The sequence below is a fragment of the Typopeltis vanoorti genome, chromosome 23, assembly GCF_054136105.1.
Source record: "Typopeltis vanoorti isolate ZY-2024b chromosome 23, IOZ_Tvanoo_1.0, whole genome shotgun sequence".
Taxonomy (NCBI): Eukaryota; Metazoa; Arthropoda; class Arachnida; order Uropygi; family Thelyphonidae; genus Typopeltis; species Typopeltis vanoorti.
Window position 1 is genome coordinate 19,669,596 of NC_143571.1, and position 17,793 is coordinate 19,687,388.

The 17,793-nt window shown below is 35.6% G+C and overlaps 1 protein-coding gene across 1 annotated transcript in view; it reads right to left on the reverse strand.

The window, feature by feature from the left end:
* LOC150093668 (CTD small phosphatase-like protein 2) overlaps positions 1-17,793 on the reverse strand; it is a 245,642-nt gene that overhangs the window by 24,321 nt on the left and 203,528 nt on the right. The window contains exons 10-11 of the mRNA XM_090413244.1: positions 11,081-11,223; positions 5,643-5,769 (exon numbers count right to left, since the gene is read on the reverse strand). Coding sequence (XP_090269370.1) covers positions 5,643-5,769; positions 11,081-11,223 — 270 coding nt within the window. The remainder of the gene's footprint in view (positions 1-5,642; positions 5,770-11,080; positions 11,224-17,793) is intronic.

Below are 17,793 nucleotides of genomic sequence, written 5' to 3' on the forward strand. Positions count from 1 at the left end.
GTAGTGGTATGGAGAGCAGTAATGCCAGAGCCATGATTTGCAGAGGAGTTGGGAAATATTTTTATTTGTGTATGACTTATTAAAGAATCTGTTACTGTATATTCCATGTTGCTCTCAATTTGACATGACAATAACTATGAAACATAAAGCAAAGAAAAATAAATTACATGCTGATAAAAGCAACCCTCCTGGACCTCCAGATTCACTTTACAAATTCCAACATCAGTGATGCTTGTATCCAGCTTTCTGCAAAACTAAATGCTTTTCTTAACACAATCTCAAATTTCATGTTAATCAAGAACTACTTAAACAAGATATGCAATTTTTGATTATGTTTGTTCATCTCATTTTCTCTTTCATATTATGCTTGCTGACACAGCCAAGAAACTTCACTTCTTAGAAACTTACTTACTGCTTATGATAGGTCAGTTAATCTTACATGTATCATTTGCTATGTTTGTAAATTACACGAGTTCTTCAAGTCTATTTGTGTGTATATTGTGGGATTAAACCAGCTAACTCGCTTTCACTTGAAAAGGTTCAGATAAAGCTTCTTCACATCCTAGATGGGCTTCAAACCAAAGGGCATTAAATATCAATACTGACTGAGCTATAGATGTTATTTCTTTCTTTTAGTCTCAAATGTGGCATTTGTATGCTTATTCACTCTGTTAGAGAGTTTCAGGTTAGAATCTTCTCTTTTTCGATCTGTTTGGCTCAAATCACATTCATATTTTGCCTCTACTGCTCTCCTGATGTGGTCAACCATTCTGAACTTTCTGATTTCCTTTCTTTAAGTGTTAATTATCTCCAGTCCAAACATCATAATAGTGAGGTCATCATCCTTGGATATTTTAATGTTCACAACTTCAACTAGCTTCCATGTTCCAACTGCACAGTTCAAGGTGGTACAGAAGCTGAGAAATTACCTACCAGCAATTATTCTTATGATTTAGGACCTCCATGGAGTCATAAGACTCAGCATGGGAAGCCCACCCTAGAAAACACAAAATCTATCATACCACTCCTTGAACTCATTCACTTTTTGTCCTCTCACCATTCTATCAGGCAATGCATTCTACATTTCAACCACCCTCCATGCAAAGAAACCACTCCTCACTCTCTTGCTCACAACTTCCAGGGGATGGCCCTTGTCCTCGCTCCTTCCCCTTTTTCCACCAAACACAAGAACTCCCCAGTGTCAACCCTGTAACTATCTCTCAACAGATTAAATGTCTCAATCATATCACCTCTCCTTCGTCTATCTACTAAACTTTACAATCCACATTCGGTCAGTCTATCCTCATCAATAACATTATACACTCTGGATATAATCTTTATCTGCCTTTGCACTCTTTCTAAGGTTAATTTATGCCCTTCAAATCCTGGAGACCAAATTTGAGGCACAACAGTCCACATGTAATTTGATCAGGGCTTTATACAATGGAATGACAACTCTTTTATCTCTGTCGGTCAATGTCCTTCTTAGTATTGCAGCAATCCTCTGGGTTAACTTCACCGCATTTGCAATATGTTCTCTGAATTTCAGATCCTTTGCTCTCTCCCACCTCCTCCAACAAAGTATGCAGACTCCCATGTATCTCAAACTTCAAGACTTGACATTTAGCTGAATTAAACTGATACTCCATTCATTTGCCCATCTGTCCATTTTATTCAAATCCTCTTGAATAGCTACACATCTGCACTATTACTAATAACCCTTCCCAGCTTCACATCGTCTGAAAACAATGAATTGACAATGTCAATGCTTTGTGGGACCCCCACTTGTAACCTTCAGCTTCCTTGATACAGCCCCCTCATACACAGCAAATCGATATCTATCAGCCAGCCAATCTCCAATCCGGTTCACTAACTTCACAATCTAAACCCATATACTGCAACTTAAATATCAGCTTATCATGTGGCACCCTATCAAATACCTTTGTAAAATCCCCAAAAATGGCAGAATATGCCTTTCCCTCATCAACCACTCTTGCCACTTTATTACAAAAGATAATCAGATTACTAAAACAAGAGCATCCCTTAATAAATCCATGCTGACTCTCACAGATAACATTACTCTTATCTGCCCAATGCTATAAATTAGTGAGATCTTAGTGATCTTTGGAGAAATTAGTAAGATCCCTCACTAATTTCTCCAAAATCTTAACAGCTATTGATGAAATACAAACTAGTCTATAGTTTGATACTTTCATTCTAGTATGAATTATAGAATGGCACTATTTTACTCTCCCTCTCACTCCTTGGGCACATTTCCCCATGGTCAGAATTTCATTGAAAAGCCAGGTAAACAGAGCTGTCAGTTCTTTAGCACATTCTCTCAAAACCCATCCAGTCCTATTGTTTTACTGACATCCAGAGTACTCAGTATTTGAAACACACTCTTCTCACTTCTAAACCTCGAACCTGCCCCATCCCCCTAGTATTAAACATACTTCTCTAGGATGAAATACTCCAATAAAATGTTCACCGAACAACTACACTATGTCCTTTGCATCAGTCACTCTAATCACATTTTTATCCAACAATGTCATTCTTCCACAATCATTCCTCCTCCTATTGGCCACATAACAAAAGAATTCCTTAGGATTTTCTTTGGATCTCAAGACCAATCTCTTCTCATATTCCAGTTTTGCCTTCTGTACCATACTAGTCACTCTTCTGGCCAGAGTCTTATATTCTTCATGCATTTGCTCTCCACCCTTCTCCTTATATCTCTCCCATAATCTCTTTTTCACATGCAGTTCCTGTTTGACATTGTTTGTCATCCACTTTACACCAAATTGTGTTCTCTTCTTCACTCACAGTATACAAGTTGCTATTGCTGCTAATAAATATTCCTTCATCAGTTCCACTGGTTGGCCGAGTGGTTAACGTATCTGCTCTCCAGCCAGGAGGCTACAGGTTCAAATCCTGCCAAGGGCATGGATGTTTATGATTGCCCTACTAACCATTTACCATATGTACTGCTGTGACATGTGCCTGATGTAGTATGACCTTTGATGGCTTTGCATCATAAAATCAATTAAAAAATCCCAAGCAATGATGATGATATCTCACTTTTCCAATTCCTCCATCCATGGAACTGCCCCCAAGCTGATTTCTAAGATTATTATAATCACCTGCTTTATATTTCTACATTCCTTTTTCTTTGATAATCCTGCATATCTATTCATCTTCCAAGTGAAAATCACATGGTCACTCTCTTCAACCAGAGGAAGAGATGCCATCTCTGATGCTATGAACAAATTCTTCTTCCCTTAGCCTCAGTGATCTCAATAATCTTTGGACAGGCTGATGCTATCAGCACCACCAATTCATCTCTTTTGCCAAATGCCAGGATATACCTGGCATTTGAATACAGAATCATCAAGGCACTGTCATTATCCCCTCCAGACTCCACTGGATTCAGAATTACACAAAGTATTCCCTCTTCTCTCAAGAGGCCACCCTGCTACCATCCACGCTGATAACTCTAGTTTCCCTGCATCCACACACTGACTTTTTTTGGAGAGCAACATTCTCTCCAGATGCCTGCATCCTTCCTCGTTCAAATGCAAGCCATCTCTCACATAGAGTTCCTTTCTGTCCTCAAATGTCCTAATCATCATCAAATTTCATTTTTCAATTCTTTTTATAGTAAATGAGAAACCATCAATACTGAACTGTTATACTATCTTCATGCTTATATTATCTACCTTTCACAAATGTTATGAAAAAGTTTGATGAAATATAATGGTTGCTCTTAATATCTCTTAAGGCATTTGATTAGATTTGACATTTGTTCTATTAAGGAAGCTTCATCATACGGTAAGTCTTTTGACTTCTGGTAATCTCATTTGGTAAAATTTCTGCTATACAAATCACCAAATCGTCCAGATAACCACTTTTGCAATCTTTAATTCTAATCTCCAAACAATTCCTTTGATGAGGTACTGATACCTTGTTAATTAGATTGTTAGTTAAACTTAACTATGTTTTATTTCTCACAAAAAAATGAATCCTTTTTCTTCTTGTCTTATTTCTGACAACACCCAAATCTTGACAAGATGAGATTTTACTGCTTGAGATTATACTGATCTCACATTTTTCATGGCATAAACACATAAATGTCACTATCTCAGAATCCAAAAAATTAAGTTTTCTCTTTTGCTCAAGACATTGTACGAATCTGTCCAACCACGGAATAATGCTTTCAGATATGGAGTGGTGTCTCAGTACAAAAGAGATAAAGAGCAATTAGGCTAATTAATGACCCATTTCTTACCAGTTTACTCCACTCTGAACTGCTATTAACTCTATAACAAAATCATAAATCTGTCTATCCAATGAATACTGTTCCCAGATTTGGAACAGTGCCCCTAAGAGCTCTCTAAAAATATTAGACTCTACAGAACAGTGCAATTGTTGATTAATGACCCATCGTATCACTAATTTACTGCCCTCTTTCATACTGATATTCAGTTTGTGCTGCTTGCATTTTCAATAAATTCCAATGAACACTAATCATCAGAATTAGCATCAATAATTGAAGACACTGCTGCGCTGCAAAAAAGGAGGCAGCCCCATTTTTGACCAAAAATTGAGTTATAGGTTGTACTGCATGTAAAACAACAACAACTTACAACTAATATTCATTGTAATTTTCATAAAACTGTGTTGTTTGATATTTTCTGATATATTCCCATGTAGTAATAAATAGTTTGTAACAACATTTTGCTGCTTATTTTAATTATTTACCTTAGATTAACATATTTTTATGTGATTTGGCACAAAAAGGGGGAAGACTCTAAATTTCAAAAATTCATCCAGGTCTCAGAAAAAAAGATTTTACTTTAATAATAGTGCTCAAATGTGTATTCATATATATACTATATGTTGGCAAAATGTTTCAAGTAAGTCTTAAAACATTGTTTTGGAATAGTTTTTATTTAATTTCCAAAAGTTGATAAAATTGGAGCTTCCTCCTTCTTGCTGCAAAGTCAATTTCACCCTCTTCCAAATCTTTTAAAACACATACAGCATATATTCAACATGCTTCCATGGTGCAAAATGATGTTGAAAAAATTTCTCATATTTGCATGTTAAAACTACTGTATATCCATTGGAGTTTGAATAATTTCTTTTGGGGATGATCTTCATTTTCTACATGTAAGGATGCATCATCTCAATCCCAAACTCAAAGAAACAAATTTTTCTTTCTCTTCATTCATTCTTTCTATTGCTGCTTTTCAGAACACGCTCCCTCTAATGTACAATTGGAAGAAGTTCAAATCCAACATATACAAGTTCCTTCTTTTCCTGATCTTACTACAATCAATGGTATTTATGTACTATAGATGGAACAACCTGTCAGTGTTGGAATTACCATAAAAAAAAAATAATAAAAAAAAAAAATAAAAAAAAAAAAACGGTCTCAGAAAATAAATGTTAAATTACTTGTTTCACTCAATAAATTTTAATTTGATGTGTTCTAAGCATTCGAATCAAAATTCGGTTTATGTCTATTATACTTTCCACTTTATAATTAATACAGAAGAACTTTCTTAGCACAAGGATCTCAAACTATAAATGCTTGTATAATGATATAAGAAGAAAGAATATAATATTTGGAAACATACCTGATAGCCAAATGCTTGTGGTGAATTATCAATAATAATAGTCTTTGCCAGATCTCTTCCTAATATTGTTAGGTCTTTAATGTAATTGCCATTCACACAAACACAATGTTCCCGAAAAAGACGATACCTGAAAATAAAGTAAGAGTTTTTTATGAGAAAAAATATATTTCCGAAAATTTTCTTCAAATACATGTCTATGAATGGTAAATCTTCTCAATGAAATGTAAAAATCATATCACTGGCCAATTCTCAAATTAATGACATTCTTCAGTAATTAAGGAAATCCAAACAAACCTAGAAACATCCACAATTATATTATATTCTGTAACATTCTTCTGGAGGAAATGCAAAGTATATCCACTATGACTGTTGATCCAATGTCCGATTCTCATCTCATACAGAATGATCAATAGCCACTTGGTTATTGATCATTAGCAGAACAGTAAGATGATTTGAAAATTAACTAACCAAACCATGTTCTGTATGGGCTGAAACCTTTATGCCAATAAAAACATAAAAATCATACTAAATGTAACTGAAACAGAATAAAAATACAATTTACACATGATTATCAAATAACTGAAATGAATAAAATCATTTAGTATGCTTATTCACAGCAGAATTTTCAGGCTGGTATTGAGGCCAACTGATATAACAATGTGGTTGCAAGAGATTGTTTGGGTGCTAAGAAGGATAAAAAAAAAACAATATTTGGTTATCTATGAGCTGCTAGGTAAGAAGATCTGGCAACTCATAGAAGAAAGGCACAAAGTTAAAAAGTGCTAAATCCCAGAGAGCTAAAGAAATTCATTTCAGCAATTATAGAGAGAACAGAAAAGTTAGTTAAAATATCTGCAAGAGAGAGAGGGGGGGTAAGAGAGAGGGGGGGAGGATAGAGAGAGAGAGAGAGAGAGAGAGAGAGAGAGAGAGAGAGAGAGGGGATAAAAGGAATTATGTGGGCAGTTTTTGGCAGAAGAAAAAAGACTCCAACATTAGGGCACAATGGAAGACTGTAACAAACAACAAGGAAAATATGCTCTGAAAAAAAAGAAGCAAGTAATTGCTATAAGAGATAAAGGTGGTTTGCTGATAACTGAAGAGGATAAGACTGTTAGAAGATGAAAGAACACTTTTGAAATTCTAAATACAGACAACAATATAACTGAGATGATTAGAAGTTCAATAATGGAAGAAGCTCATATAAGCATAAATTTAAATATAACATCAGAACCTATATCTAAAAATGAAATAGCGAATGTAACAGAGAAAATGAAAAGTCTAACAGCTTTGAGCAATGATAATATAGCAATAGAAATGCTTAAGACAACTAAAGAAACTGCTGCTGATAAATTGCAAGTGATCTTTAACAATGTGCAATCCAACAATCCAACCAATGACCAAGGAGTCACTGAGAATATAAAGATGAACTACAGCTCCCTTTTTATGCACTGATGTGTGCAATTTGAAGGTAGCGTCCAAGATTTTCAGAAACAGTTGACATTGAAAGATGGCATATTTACTTTACCTCTTGCCTGGAAGAATATAAAGAACATTACTTTACGTCACCGTTGGCATAAATTGTGGCCAATGATCATGTTTGAAGATGAAAAATCAAGTGACAAAGATTTTCATAGTTTTAAAACACATCCCGTGTCTGACATCTCGGATTTAGTAACTCATTCGGAGAACGTTAGTGTCAGTGAAGAGGAGGTGCAGGCTTCGGTGGATGCAGACAATTCTGCTCCCGCCACTCTCTTTCTCGATGACGACGAAATAATCGAACATGTACTGGGAAAGGAGAAAGATGATGATGAGGAGGAGGATGAAGATGAGGAAGACAGCATGGAGACCAAGAAAGTTACATGGAAGGAAGCTGATGAAGGATTGCAGACTTTCATATTTGCCGAGCAATGGTCATCTATGTCAGCACATGCTGTTATGAAACTTCATTGTATACAAAGTGAATTTTTAAAGCTCCGGTGACAATCTTGTAAGCAGGCAGACAATCAAAGTTATGTTATGTCGTCACACTAAGAAATTCACAACAACTTTCATGTGATAATACAAACTGTAATTTTTAAATGCTGTTTAAATTGGGTTTTGAAAAATATAAAATGATGTGTATGTGTTTTAAATTTTAAAAAATCCGCACAATTTTTGATGTTATTTATTTAATTATGGTCAACAGATCAAAAAACACGACCAATGAACTTACATGCTGCGATTTCTACAGATGGCATCACAAAACACGAACAGGTAAGTTCTCGAAATATATATTCAATTATCTGGCAAAATCTCGTGTCTGAAATTGGTGAAGTCCCATTGTTGCCGGTTAAGAGAGATTCTACTGTATCTGTACATATCTATACATACAGGGGTGATCAAAATTAAAGTATCCCTGTTTAAGGCCTTGTGGAGTGTCATCCAATGACCCAAATGCTGCAAAACTTTGCAGGAATATGTTGTGTGTTATGCAGAAGCGATAGTTGATAAAAGTTCCAAAATGTAAACACTAAACGTGTGGAATTTGCACATCACGCAATTCGGCAGGATGGCTTAAAAAGATGGACATGAGATTTTCCCTTTCATTCTGTTGTTAATACCATCCACAGTGATGGCACTAATCTATGCCATATTTAGATAATTTTCTTTCTCATCAGATTAAACAATCCACCACCATCTTTTTTTCACATGGCTTGCTCAACAAAAACCATGAGACTCAACCTAAGTGATATCTGGAAGTCAATGGATACAAAATTAATAACGGAAAACTCACATATAAAGATTATTTAATAGTATAATTTTCGCCTCTGTGTCACAGGCATCTTCAGTACATTTTAAGCTCAAATTAAACAATAACAGACAATTCCAAAAAGCGCCACCTAAGTAGCTGGTGTAAGATAACTAAAAAGGTCAATAAATTTCCTAACAAAAAAAATAAAATATATATATATATACAATAAAAAATTAGGAAAGATTAGCTGATTTATAAAGTACTATCTCCCATAAAGGGGATAGATGTAAACGGTCAGATCTGTTTAAGTTAGCAGAATGAAGTAAAGTTTCACATGTTTCTTTATAAAGGCGTTCCATGAGGAACTGACTTTTGTGAAGGACTCTTGTCTTTCTCCAATGAACTCTATGTCTAGTGAAGATGGCACGTTCTGCAAGTCCAGACTTTTCAGGTTTAAAGTATTCAATATAAGATTGGTGTTCTTCTAGACAAATAGAGGCAGATCTTCCCGTTTGTCCGAAATAAGATAATCCACAAGAGCACGGAATCTGGTAGACACCTGCATAATTAAGATGTGGAAGCTTGTCCTTAAGAGAAGTGAGAAAAGGGGAGATTTTTTAAACAGTCGAAAGGCAACAAAAATATTCAGTGGTTTTAAAACTTTTTCTATACATTCACTAATGCCTTGTACATAAGGGATAGGAATGCATGTTATTTTTTCTGTATTTGAAGAGGAAGACATATTAAAACTACTCAAAGCTCTTTTGATGAAGCAATTCTTATAACCATTAGGTAGAAAGGAAGAAGTTATATATTGCAGTTCTTTCTGTAAAAGATCGTCTGAAGAACAAAAGGAGTGTGCCCGATGAACCAGTGTTTTAATAGTTCCTGCCTTTTGACTGGGATGGTGATGAGATTCAACATGGATATAATGGCCTGTATGAGTCTTCTTTCTATAGACAGAGAAATGTAGGTTACCATCTGGTTGATGAAGAATTAAAAGATCTAAAAAGGCTAACTGCTTATTTAATTCTACTTCTAGGATAAACTGGATCCTAGGATGAAGCGCTTTTAACTTATCAGTTAAACAAATAAGCAGATAGGCCTTTTTAGATCTTTTAATTCTTCGTCAACCAGATGGTAACCTACATTTCTCAGTCTATAGAAAGAAGACTCATACAGGCCATTAGATCCATGCTGAATCTCATCGCCATCCCAGTCAAAAGGCAGGAATTATTAAAACACTGGTTCATCGGGCATACTCCTTTTGTTCTTCAGACGATCTTTTACAGAAAGAACTGCAATATATAACTTCTTCCTTTCTATATAATGGTTATAAGAATTGCTTCATTAAAAGAGCTTTGAGTAGTTTTAATATGTCTTCCTCTTCAAACACAGAAGAAGTAACACACATTCCTATCCCTTATGTACAAGGCATTAGTGAACGTATAGCAAAAGTTTTAAAATCACTGAATTGACCGTTTAAAAAAATCTCCACTTTTCCTACTTCTCCTAAGGACAAGCTTCCACTTCTTAATTATCCAGGTGTCTACCAGATTCCATACTCTTGTGGATTATCTTATTTCGGACAAACAGGAAGATCTGCCTCTATTTGGCTAGTAGAACACCAATCTTATATTGAATACTTTAAACCTGAAAAGTCTGGACTTGCAGAACATGCCATCTTCACCAGACATAGAATTCATTGGAGAAAGACAAGAGTCCTTCACAAAAGTCGGTTCCTCATGGAACGCCTTTATAAAGAAACATGTGAAACTTTACTTCATTCTCCTAACTTAAACAGATGCGACGGTTTACGTTTATCACCTTTATGGGAGATAGTACTTTATAAATCAGCTAATCTTTCCTAACTTTTTATTGTATACATTTTATTTTTTTTTTAGGAAATTTATTGACCTTTTTAGTTATCTCACACCAGCTACTTAGGTGGCGCTTTTTGGAATTGTCGGTTATTGTTTAATTTGAGCTAAAAATGTACTGAAGATGCCTGTGACACACAGGCGAAAATTATACTATTAAATAATCTTTGTAAGTGAGTTTTCCGTTATTAATTTTGTATCTATATGTCTACTCACAGTATACCTCTTTTAAAACTGGAAGTCAATGATTAGATTGCTTCACACATGAACTTCAATTTTTTAGCTAACTACATCCAATGTCAGAAAATGGACAACTCGTGTTACTTTACTGCCACATCATATTTTGATCGTTTATACTACAACAGTTTCTCTCAACTTTTATGTTAATTCATAATTTTCGCTTGCCATCTTTATTTTCACCTGAAGAACCCACAAGTTACTTGTGGTGAAACTAGTCAATATTTTTTTTTCTTTGTATGTTTTTTGGTTTTAAGAACCAAATAAACCCAGTCACTTTTAATACCTATAACAATGTTGTTATAGGTTTTCTGTGCATAGACAACTTGCTCTGAAGTCTTTTTCAGCTAAATATCTAAACACATTTTTGAACAAGTAAAAGAGAATGGTCAATAGATGAAAGAAACAGTATTTTTTAAAATCATTTAAAGTTTATGCATAGATGACTTATTATTTCATGTAATGTCACAGAGAATAAAAAGTTAAAAAAAAATACTTTGCTTGTCATATTAAGGTAATCTGAGAGACTGTTCCCAATATGTGCTAGTATTGTTTAAAGACAACAGATTAAATTACAGCACACTTACTTAATAAGTTTCCTCTGTGGATCCAATAAGTTAAGCAGCTTATCAGCATATACCTTCTTGGATGCAGTAAAGAGGATAACTTCAAAAATTTTTGATACACGCTCAAGGAACTCCCTGAAAAACGGGCGGGTGCGAACAAAGACCTATGTGATAAAGTAAAGTTGAAGTGCAACTCATATGAAAAAATAATACAATAACATGCAATTCAAATATTTTATTCAGTAAATCAGATTAAGAAGAAATTACAAGCTGAATTAGTTGAAAAAATACTCTCACATAATCTTTTCTTAGTTTGGATTGCATCATTTATTAAATATTCAGCTGAAAGGGAAGATTACTTGTTCAAATGTTGCTCATTTTTAGGAGCGAGATTTGAACCAAATAGTAAGAACTGAAACTTCACAGTCAACTATGCATATATATATATATATATATATATACACATATATACATACGCACACAGGTAAACCCTCGTACAACGCGGTATACAATTTCTAGCAACCCTTTATTTATTTTTTTTTCATATTTTTCACCGCAGGACTTAAAAATCAAATTTTATCTTGGTTAAATTTGTCTGCACATATCGCGCAAGTAGTTATAAGTGTCAAATTTAGTTTTATTGCATCACTAAATAAGGTACTGTACAGAGGCTTTTGCAGTCTGTGTCATTCTCAACAAATAGTGCAATTACAGACAGATGGAATAAAAACAACGCTAAGTAATAAATCACATGTCCCTTCTCACAGAAACTATGCTGTATAGACTTAAGCAAAACCATATGTTGCACCAAAACACAGTATCTAACTAAAAACTATTGTCCAATTTTTCAATTATGAAATAAGTGTTTGTTATAAAAAAAAAAAAAAAATCAGCTAACGCCTTTTTATTCCCGTATACGGGAGTAGGCGAGGCCATTTAGCCCTATCTAACTTTTGGAGACTGAGTGAGCAGTTCAATCTCCACTGGTACCCAATCAGAGACAGATGGCCCAAGGCTATCACTAATTAAGCGGTACGCAGTGAAGAGAGACGGCTCAAATGTGCCGCCATCTCATGGTCCCTAACCCTAACACAATATATTTAATGTCTGAAATAATGTGAGTTCTACGGTCGCTTTTCTTGAGTTTACAGGACGAAAAACCCGAGTTTCCGGGAGGAAAAACCTGCTCGCCCGTGCCAGAGATCGACTAATTCGGGAACCGGTCGAAAAAAGGCTTAGAAAAATTTCCTCTAGTCGCCGACTAGACTCGAAACCAAGCCTTCCTTCGTGCGGCCAAGCGCGGTGGTGTGCAAACGCCACATCCACTGAGCTACACAGGCTCTGTGTAGAATGTCATTATGACAGATCACAAAGGCTAACTTAAAATAAAATTCTACCAAGAATTGAACCATGCCATATAATGAATGTGTGAGTTCGCCTGCCACCTCAAACGAACAAGAAGCCATAAAATTCAACCAAGGGTTGAAACGTTTGTGTGAGTTGAGCCGGTCAGTAATGAGAAGTTCCATTGGCACGATAAATGACACCCTGTTGTGAATGTGTTAAAATGAATAGTGAATGTTGTATGACAGTTTCAGATGTTATGGAATTCAATTGAAGAGAATTAGCATTTCATCTCAACACTTGTCTGTTGCTTTTGCCTTTGGGTTGACGATCTTTTGTTAATACCGCACCAATTCAGCTTGTATGTATTGTAACAATTAAAAAAAAAACTTTAATAATTTATACGCATATAAAAGGATATCACCTGTAAATCATTGACATGACAGCAAGATTCTCAGGCCTGCAACCTCTGGCACAAGTGCCATAGGTTCGCCATCTAGGGTTTACCGTATAAAGTGTTAATTGTTAAAAATTGTCTTTGTTTTCTGCCAGGAAAGCGCATTTAAAATCATAAGTGTGTTATTCTCAAGCTGAGCAGTTTATTTTCTGGTGAGTTACATACACATGAGAATACGAGAATTATACAAATGATATCCAAGAGATTTCAAGTGGTGACGACCTCCGGCCACTTAAAGAACATCTACGAAATGTCATTTCTGAAGACAGTGATCACGATTAAAATATGCGCTTTATTTTATTGTGTCTAAAACATTTATGCATTATGTGCAATGAAATGTATGTACAATTTGTAATTTTTATAACTTTATACTACGTATTTGTCTCATAGTTTATGTTTTCTTAACTGTCATGAATTACCTGAATTAAATAAAAATATTGTTTTTGTTGGATATGTCATTGTTGTTTATATAATTTAAAAAAAAAAACGATCTAAGGCTCGTGTAACGTGATTTATACAACGCAGCATTTCTATGGACCTAACATCCGCGTCATACGAGGGTTACCTGTATGTGTATATATATATATATATATATACACACGAGGGCTGTCATGAATTCCTTCATCAAATTCTTGTTGTGAACTGCTTCATAAAAAAAAATTGCTTCATCGTGGAAAGCAAAGCTTTCCACGATGAAGCAAAGCAAAGCAATGTCGAGGGCAAGTGTTTTTCACTGGCATAAAACTTTTAAGGAAGGAAGGCAAAATGTGGAAGATCTTGAACGTGAGGGAAGACCTTCAATGTCCATCACAGAGACAATGATAAACACAGCAGCGATTATCATCAAGGAGGATCGAAAAATTACAGTACGCCAGCTGCATGTTGTCCTGAATATTTCTGTGGGAAGTGTTCACTCAAACATTTGGGATTGAAACGTGTTCGCGCCCGATGGATTCCCAAACTCTTGACACCGGAGCAAATGCAGCATCGAGTGGATGTGTGCACAGAATGGAAAGAAAGACTGGAACAAGAAGGCAACAACTTCTTAAAACGTATCATTACAGCAGATGAAGCTTGGTTGTATCACTATGACCCTACAATGAAACAACAAAGCAGTGAATGGAAGCATCTGTCTTCGCTTACCCCCAAGAAAACAAAAACTGTAAAATTGGTTGGTAAAGTTATGACCATAATGTTTTTTGACTATGAAGGCATTGTTTACCAACACGCTGTAGAACCCGGGAATGCTGTAAACGGCTCATACTATGCGGATGTTTTACGGGCAATGGTACAGCACATCAAAAGGAAGCGTCCATTGCTGAAGAATGGCTTCCTATTGCACCACGATAATACAAGGCCACATATTGCTGGTTGTGTAGTGGACGTTTTGCAGAAGAACAACATAGATATCCTACCACACCCTCCATACAGTCCTGATCTCGCACCGTGCGATTTCAGGACTGTATGGAGGGTGTGGTAGGATATTTTATATTTTCATATAATGAAAATATCATCAACGTTATGTTGATGATATTTTCATTATATGGAGTCACGGACGCACATCTCTCATGGATTTTCTTCATCATCTTAACAACCAACATCCTAATATAAAATTTACTGCTGATCTAGAACAAAATAACTCCTTACCATTCCTGGATGTAATGATTACACGATGCTCTGAAAGATTAAAAATCTCTATATACAGAAAACTTACTCATACCAATAGATATCTACATAGTCATTCTCATCATTTCCCACCACAGAAGCTTGGAACTATATCTACCTTAGGACACAGAGCACGTTCTCTTTTGAATGAACCAGATGAACTCCAGAAAGAAAGAAATCACCTCTCTCTTATCTTTAAACAAAATGGATACTTCGAAAAAACGATTAAGAAATTTCTTCTGGATCCTCCTAGGCAGTGCACCACAGAAACTATTAATTTTAAAGGTAGCATCTCCATTCCTTACATTAGCACAGTCTCTAACAAATTGGCTAAGGTCCTTAAAAAATACAACATCAGGACGTTCTTCACAACACCTCCACAAATCCGTTCTCTTATCAGCCATTGAAAACCTATTCATCACGACCTAAAATATCCAGGTGTATATAAATTATGGTGCGATTGCAATATCCCTTATTTTGGACAAACCAACAAATCTATTGAACAACGTATTGAGAAGCATAAGAGAGACATTTCCCATAAAAGATCACGTGCAACTGCGTTGTCCAGTCATGTTCTTTTTTCAAACATTCCTAATGATGATCTCCAAAGTCACTCCGTTTGCTGAGATAAATCAGAAAATATTTTTCGCTGTGGTGATGAGTTCGAGAGAAAAATTGTAGAATCAAGGGAAATCATCCTGAATCCTGAACACTTAAACAGCAATTTGAGTTATAACATCCCAGATAGTCATTCTGCAGTTATTCAATATTGGCGTTCGTGAGAGCCTGCACGCTTACACGCAATAAACAATAGCGTGCCAGTTAAAACAACTTAAAAATACAACGTTTTTGTTTCAATTATGTGTGGCAATTTTTACCTGTAATTCCCAGTCTTTTAGATACTTCAATGTTTATTACTATACTCTTCCTTTAATGAATACCCGATGAAGGCTGTTATTAGCCGAAACTGGTTGTATTATTCTCATTAAAACTTTATAAGTTATCTTGGATTTAAGTGATTAAATCTTTAAAAAAAAAAAAAAATATATATATATATATATATATAAGTAGAAAGACAACAATCCTATCAAAAATCAGTTTCTTTTCTACAGTCTATTTTAACTCTGAACCACAGACTACTCATCATTCCACTTGACCTTTTCATAATTGAAGACTGGTGTCGAGGCTAGATGGTGAAAGGACGTACTGTTGGAGAGCTCCTGAAAGATTTGTGATTTTGTTGATTTATTAATATTTTGTTAGATTTAATTGTGTAATTTTAGTATATTATGGTAGTTTTATTAGTGTAGTTAGTGTACTAAAGTGTTTTATAACATAATCTATGTCGGGAAGTCGCCACTAGAAGGATTCGTAGTGTGTAGTGTTCGTGAAAGCTCCGGATAAGATAAGCATTATTTTCAGTTATAGTTGATAAATTTACTTTAATATTGCGTAGTTTTGTTTGCCTTGCTTTGTTAGTGCATCTGTTTGTGTGTTTTGGTGTTTATAATTTATAATTTGATAAAATAAGTTACTAGTATGGCTCCAGTACGAAAGAAAATGGCGGCCAGTAATGATGGTTCGCCATCTTCTTTCAAGAACGGTAATGTAAAGGAGATGATTCAGTGTACTATCTGCGAAATGTACACTTTGCGGAGTGCAGTCAGAATGTGGTTAGATGATAATAAAGGAGTGAATGTGTGTAGAAAATATAGGGAGAATGAGGAATTGAAGTGTATTTCGGATCATGAGTGTGATATTTTTGTCAAACTTCAGAATGAAGAAAATAGGGATATGACAAGAAACGGCGAGGTTGTACCAGAGAATTGTGAGAGTGTGAATGTAGAAAGTGTGAATGATAGTATTAATGGTTTTGCAGAGAATAAAAAAGATGAGATAGATGCAATGAGTGAGATCACGTTGTTGAATGGTGCGATACAAAGGGCTAAACAGCAGCTAGAGCGTATGAGCAAAAGTCGACTGAATGAATCAGCCAATAATAAAAAGTATGACAGGAAAAATAGGCGTATGAGTGTGAACATGAACAAAATGAAGGATAGAGTGCTGTATGGAGACTCATTAGTACGAGATGTGTTAGTAGAGGATTTGACAAAATCGTACCAACCTGGTGCGACCATAAAGGATGTAACTGAGTCTATTAGAGAGCAAAAGGAAAGGGTGAAAGAAATGATTGTTGTGGCAGGTTCGAATGATTTGAAAGGAGATAAAATGGAAATGATAGAAGACCTGAATGATTGAGGTAGCAAAAGAAAAGAGTGAGAGAGTTAGAATGATTAGTCTTTTGCCACGGTATGACAGTGAAATGTTTAAAAGGAGGGCCATAATTGCAAATGACTTTATGCGTGGGTTATGTAAGACGAGTGGTGTGGAATTTGTGGAGTGAGTTCGACGGGCGAAAGGATCTATATAAGATGGATGGCTTGCATTTGAATGGTTACGGTGTAAGGAGACTTGAGAAAGTGTTGCTGAATGTAGTGGATGTGCAAATTCGGGGAAACTAGATTTATTAAGGGGAGGGGGGGGGGTAGATATACAGTCCTTAGGGAGGCAGTTGAATGTATGAATGAATATAATATGCCCGAGCGAATAAGGACAACAAATCAGAGTGGGATTAGTTAATATAAGGCATCAAGGTAGGGTTGGGGCTAATGGGGGTCTTAAATTCATGTACACTAATGCTAGGAGTATTAGGAACAAGAAGGAAGAGTTTTTGGCCATGGTTGGCACTTCCAGACCACAGGTTATTGGTATTAGTGAATCATGGCTGACAGAAAATGATAACGCTAGTGGGATTGAATGTGATGGGTATAGTGTGTTCAGGAATGACAGAGAGAATAAAATGGGGGGAGGAGTATTGTTGATGATAGCTGATGAGCTCCAGCTAAGGAGAATAGAAGTTGAATTGCAGGATAGAGAAAAGAGCACATTTGAGGCCATTTGGGGTGAGATTGTGGCTAGCAGAACTAAATATACAATTGGGTGCTGCTATAGACCAGGTGATGGAAAAGATGGTGGTGACAGTATGCACAACCAAATAGAAGAAATGAATGGAAGGAGGGTAATTATTATGGGAGATTTCAACTATGGTCGCATTGATTGGAGTGAGGAGAGGACACACGGGAGGAAGGAATTGGATTTTATGCGGTTATTAAGGGATAACTATCTGCGACAGCATGTAATGGAAAATACTAGGGGTCAGAGAGTGCTTGACCTAGTAATTACATCTGAGGATTTGGCTGTAACAAAT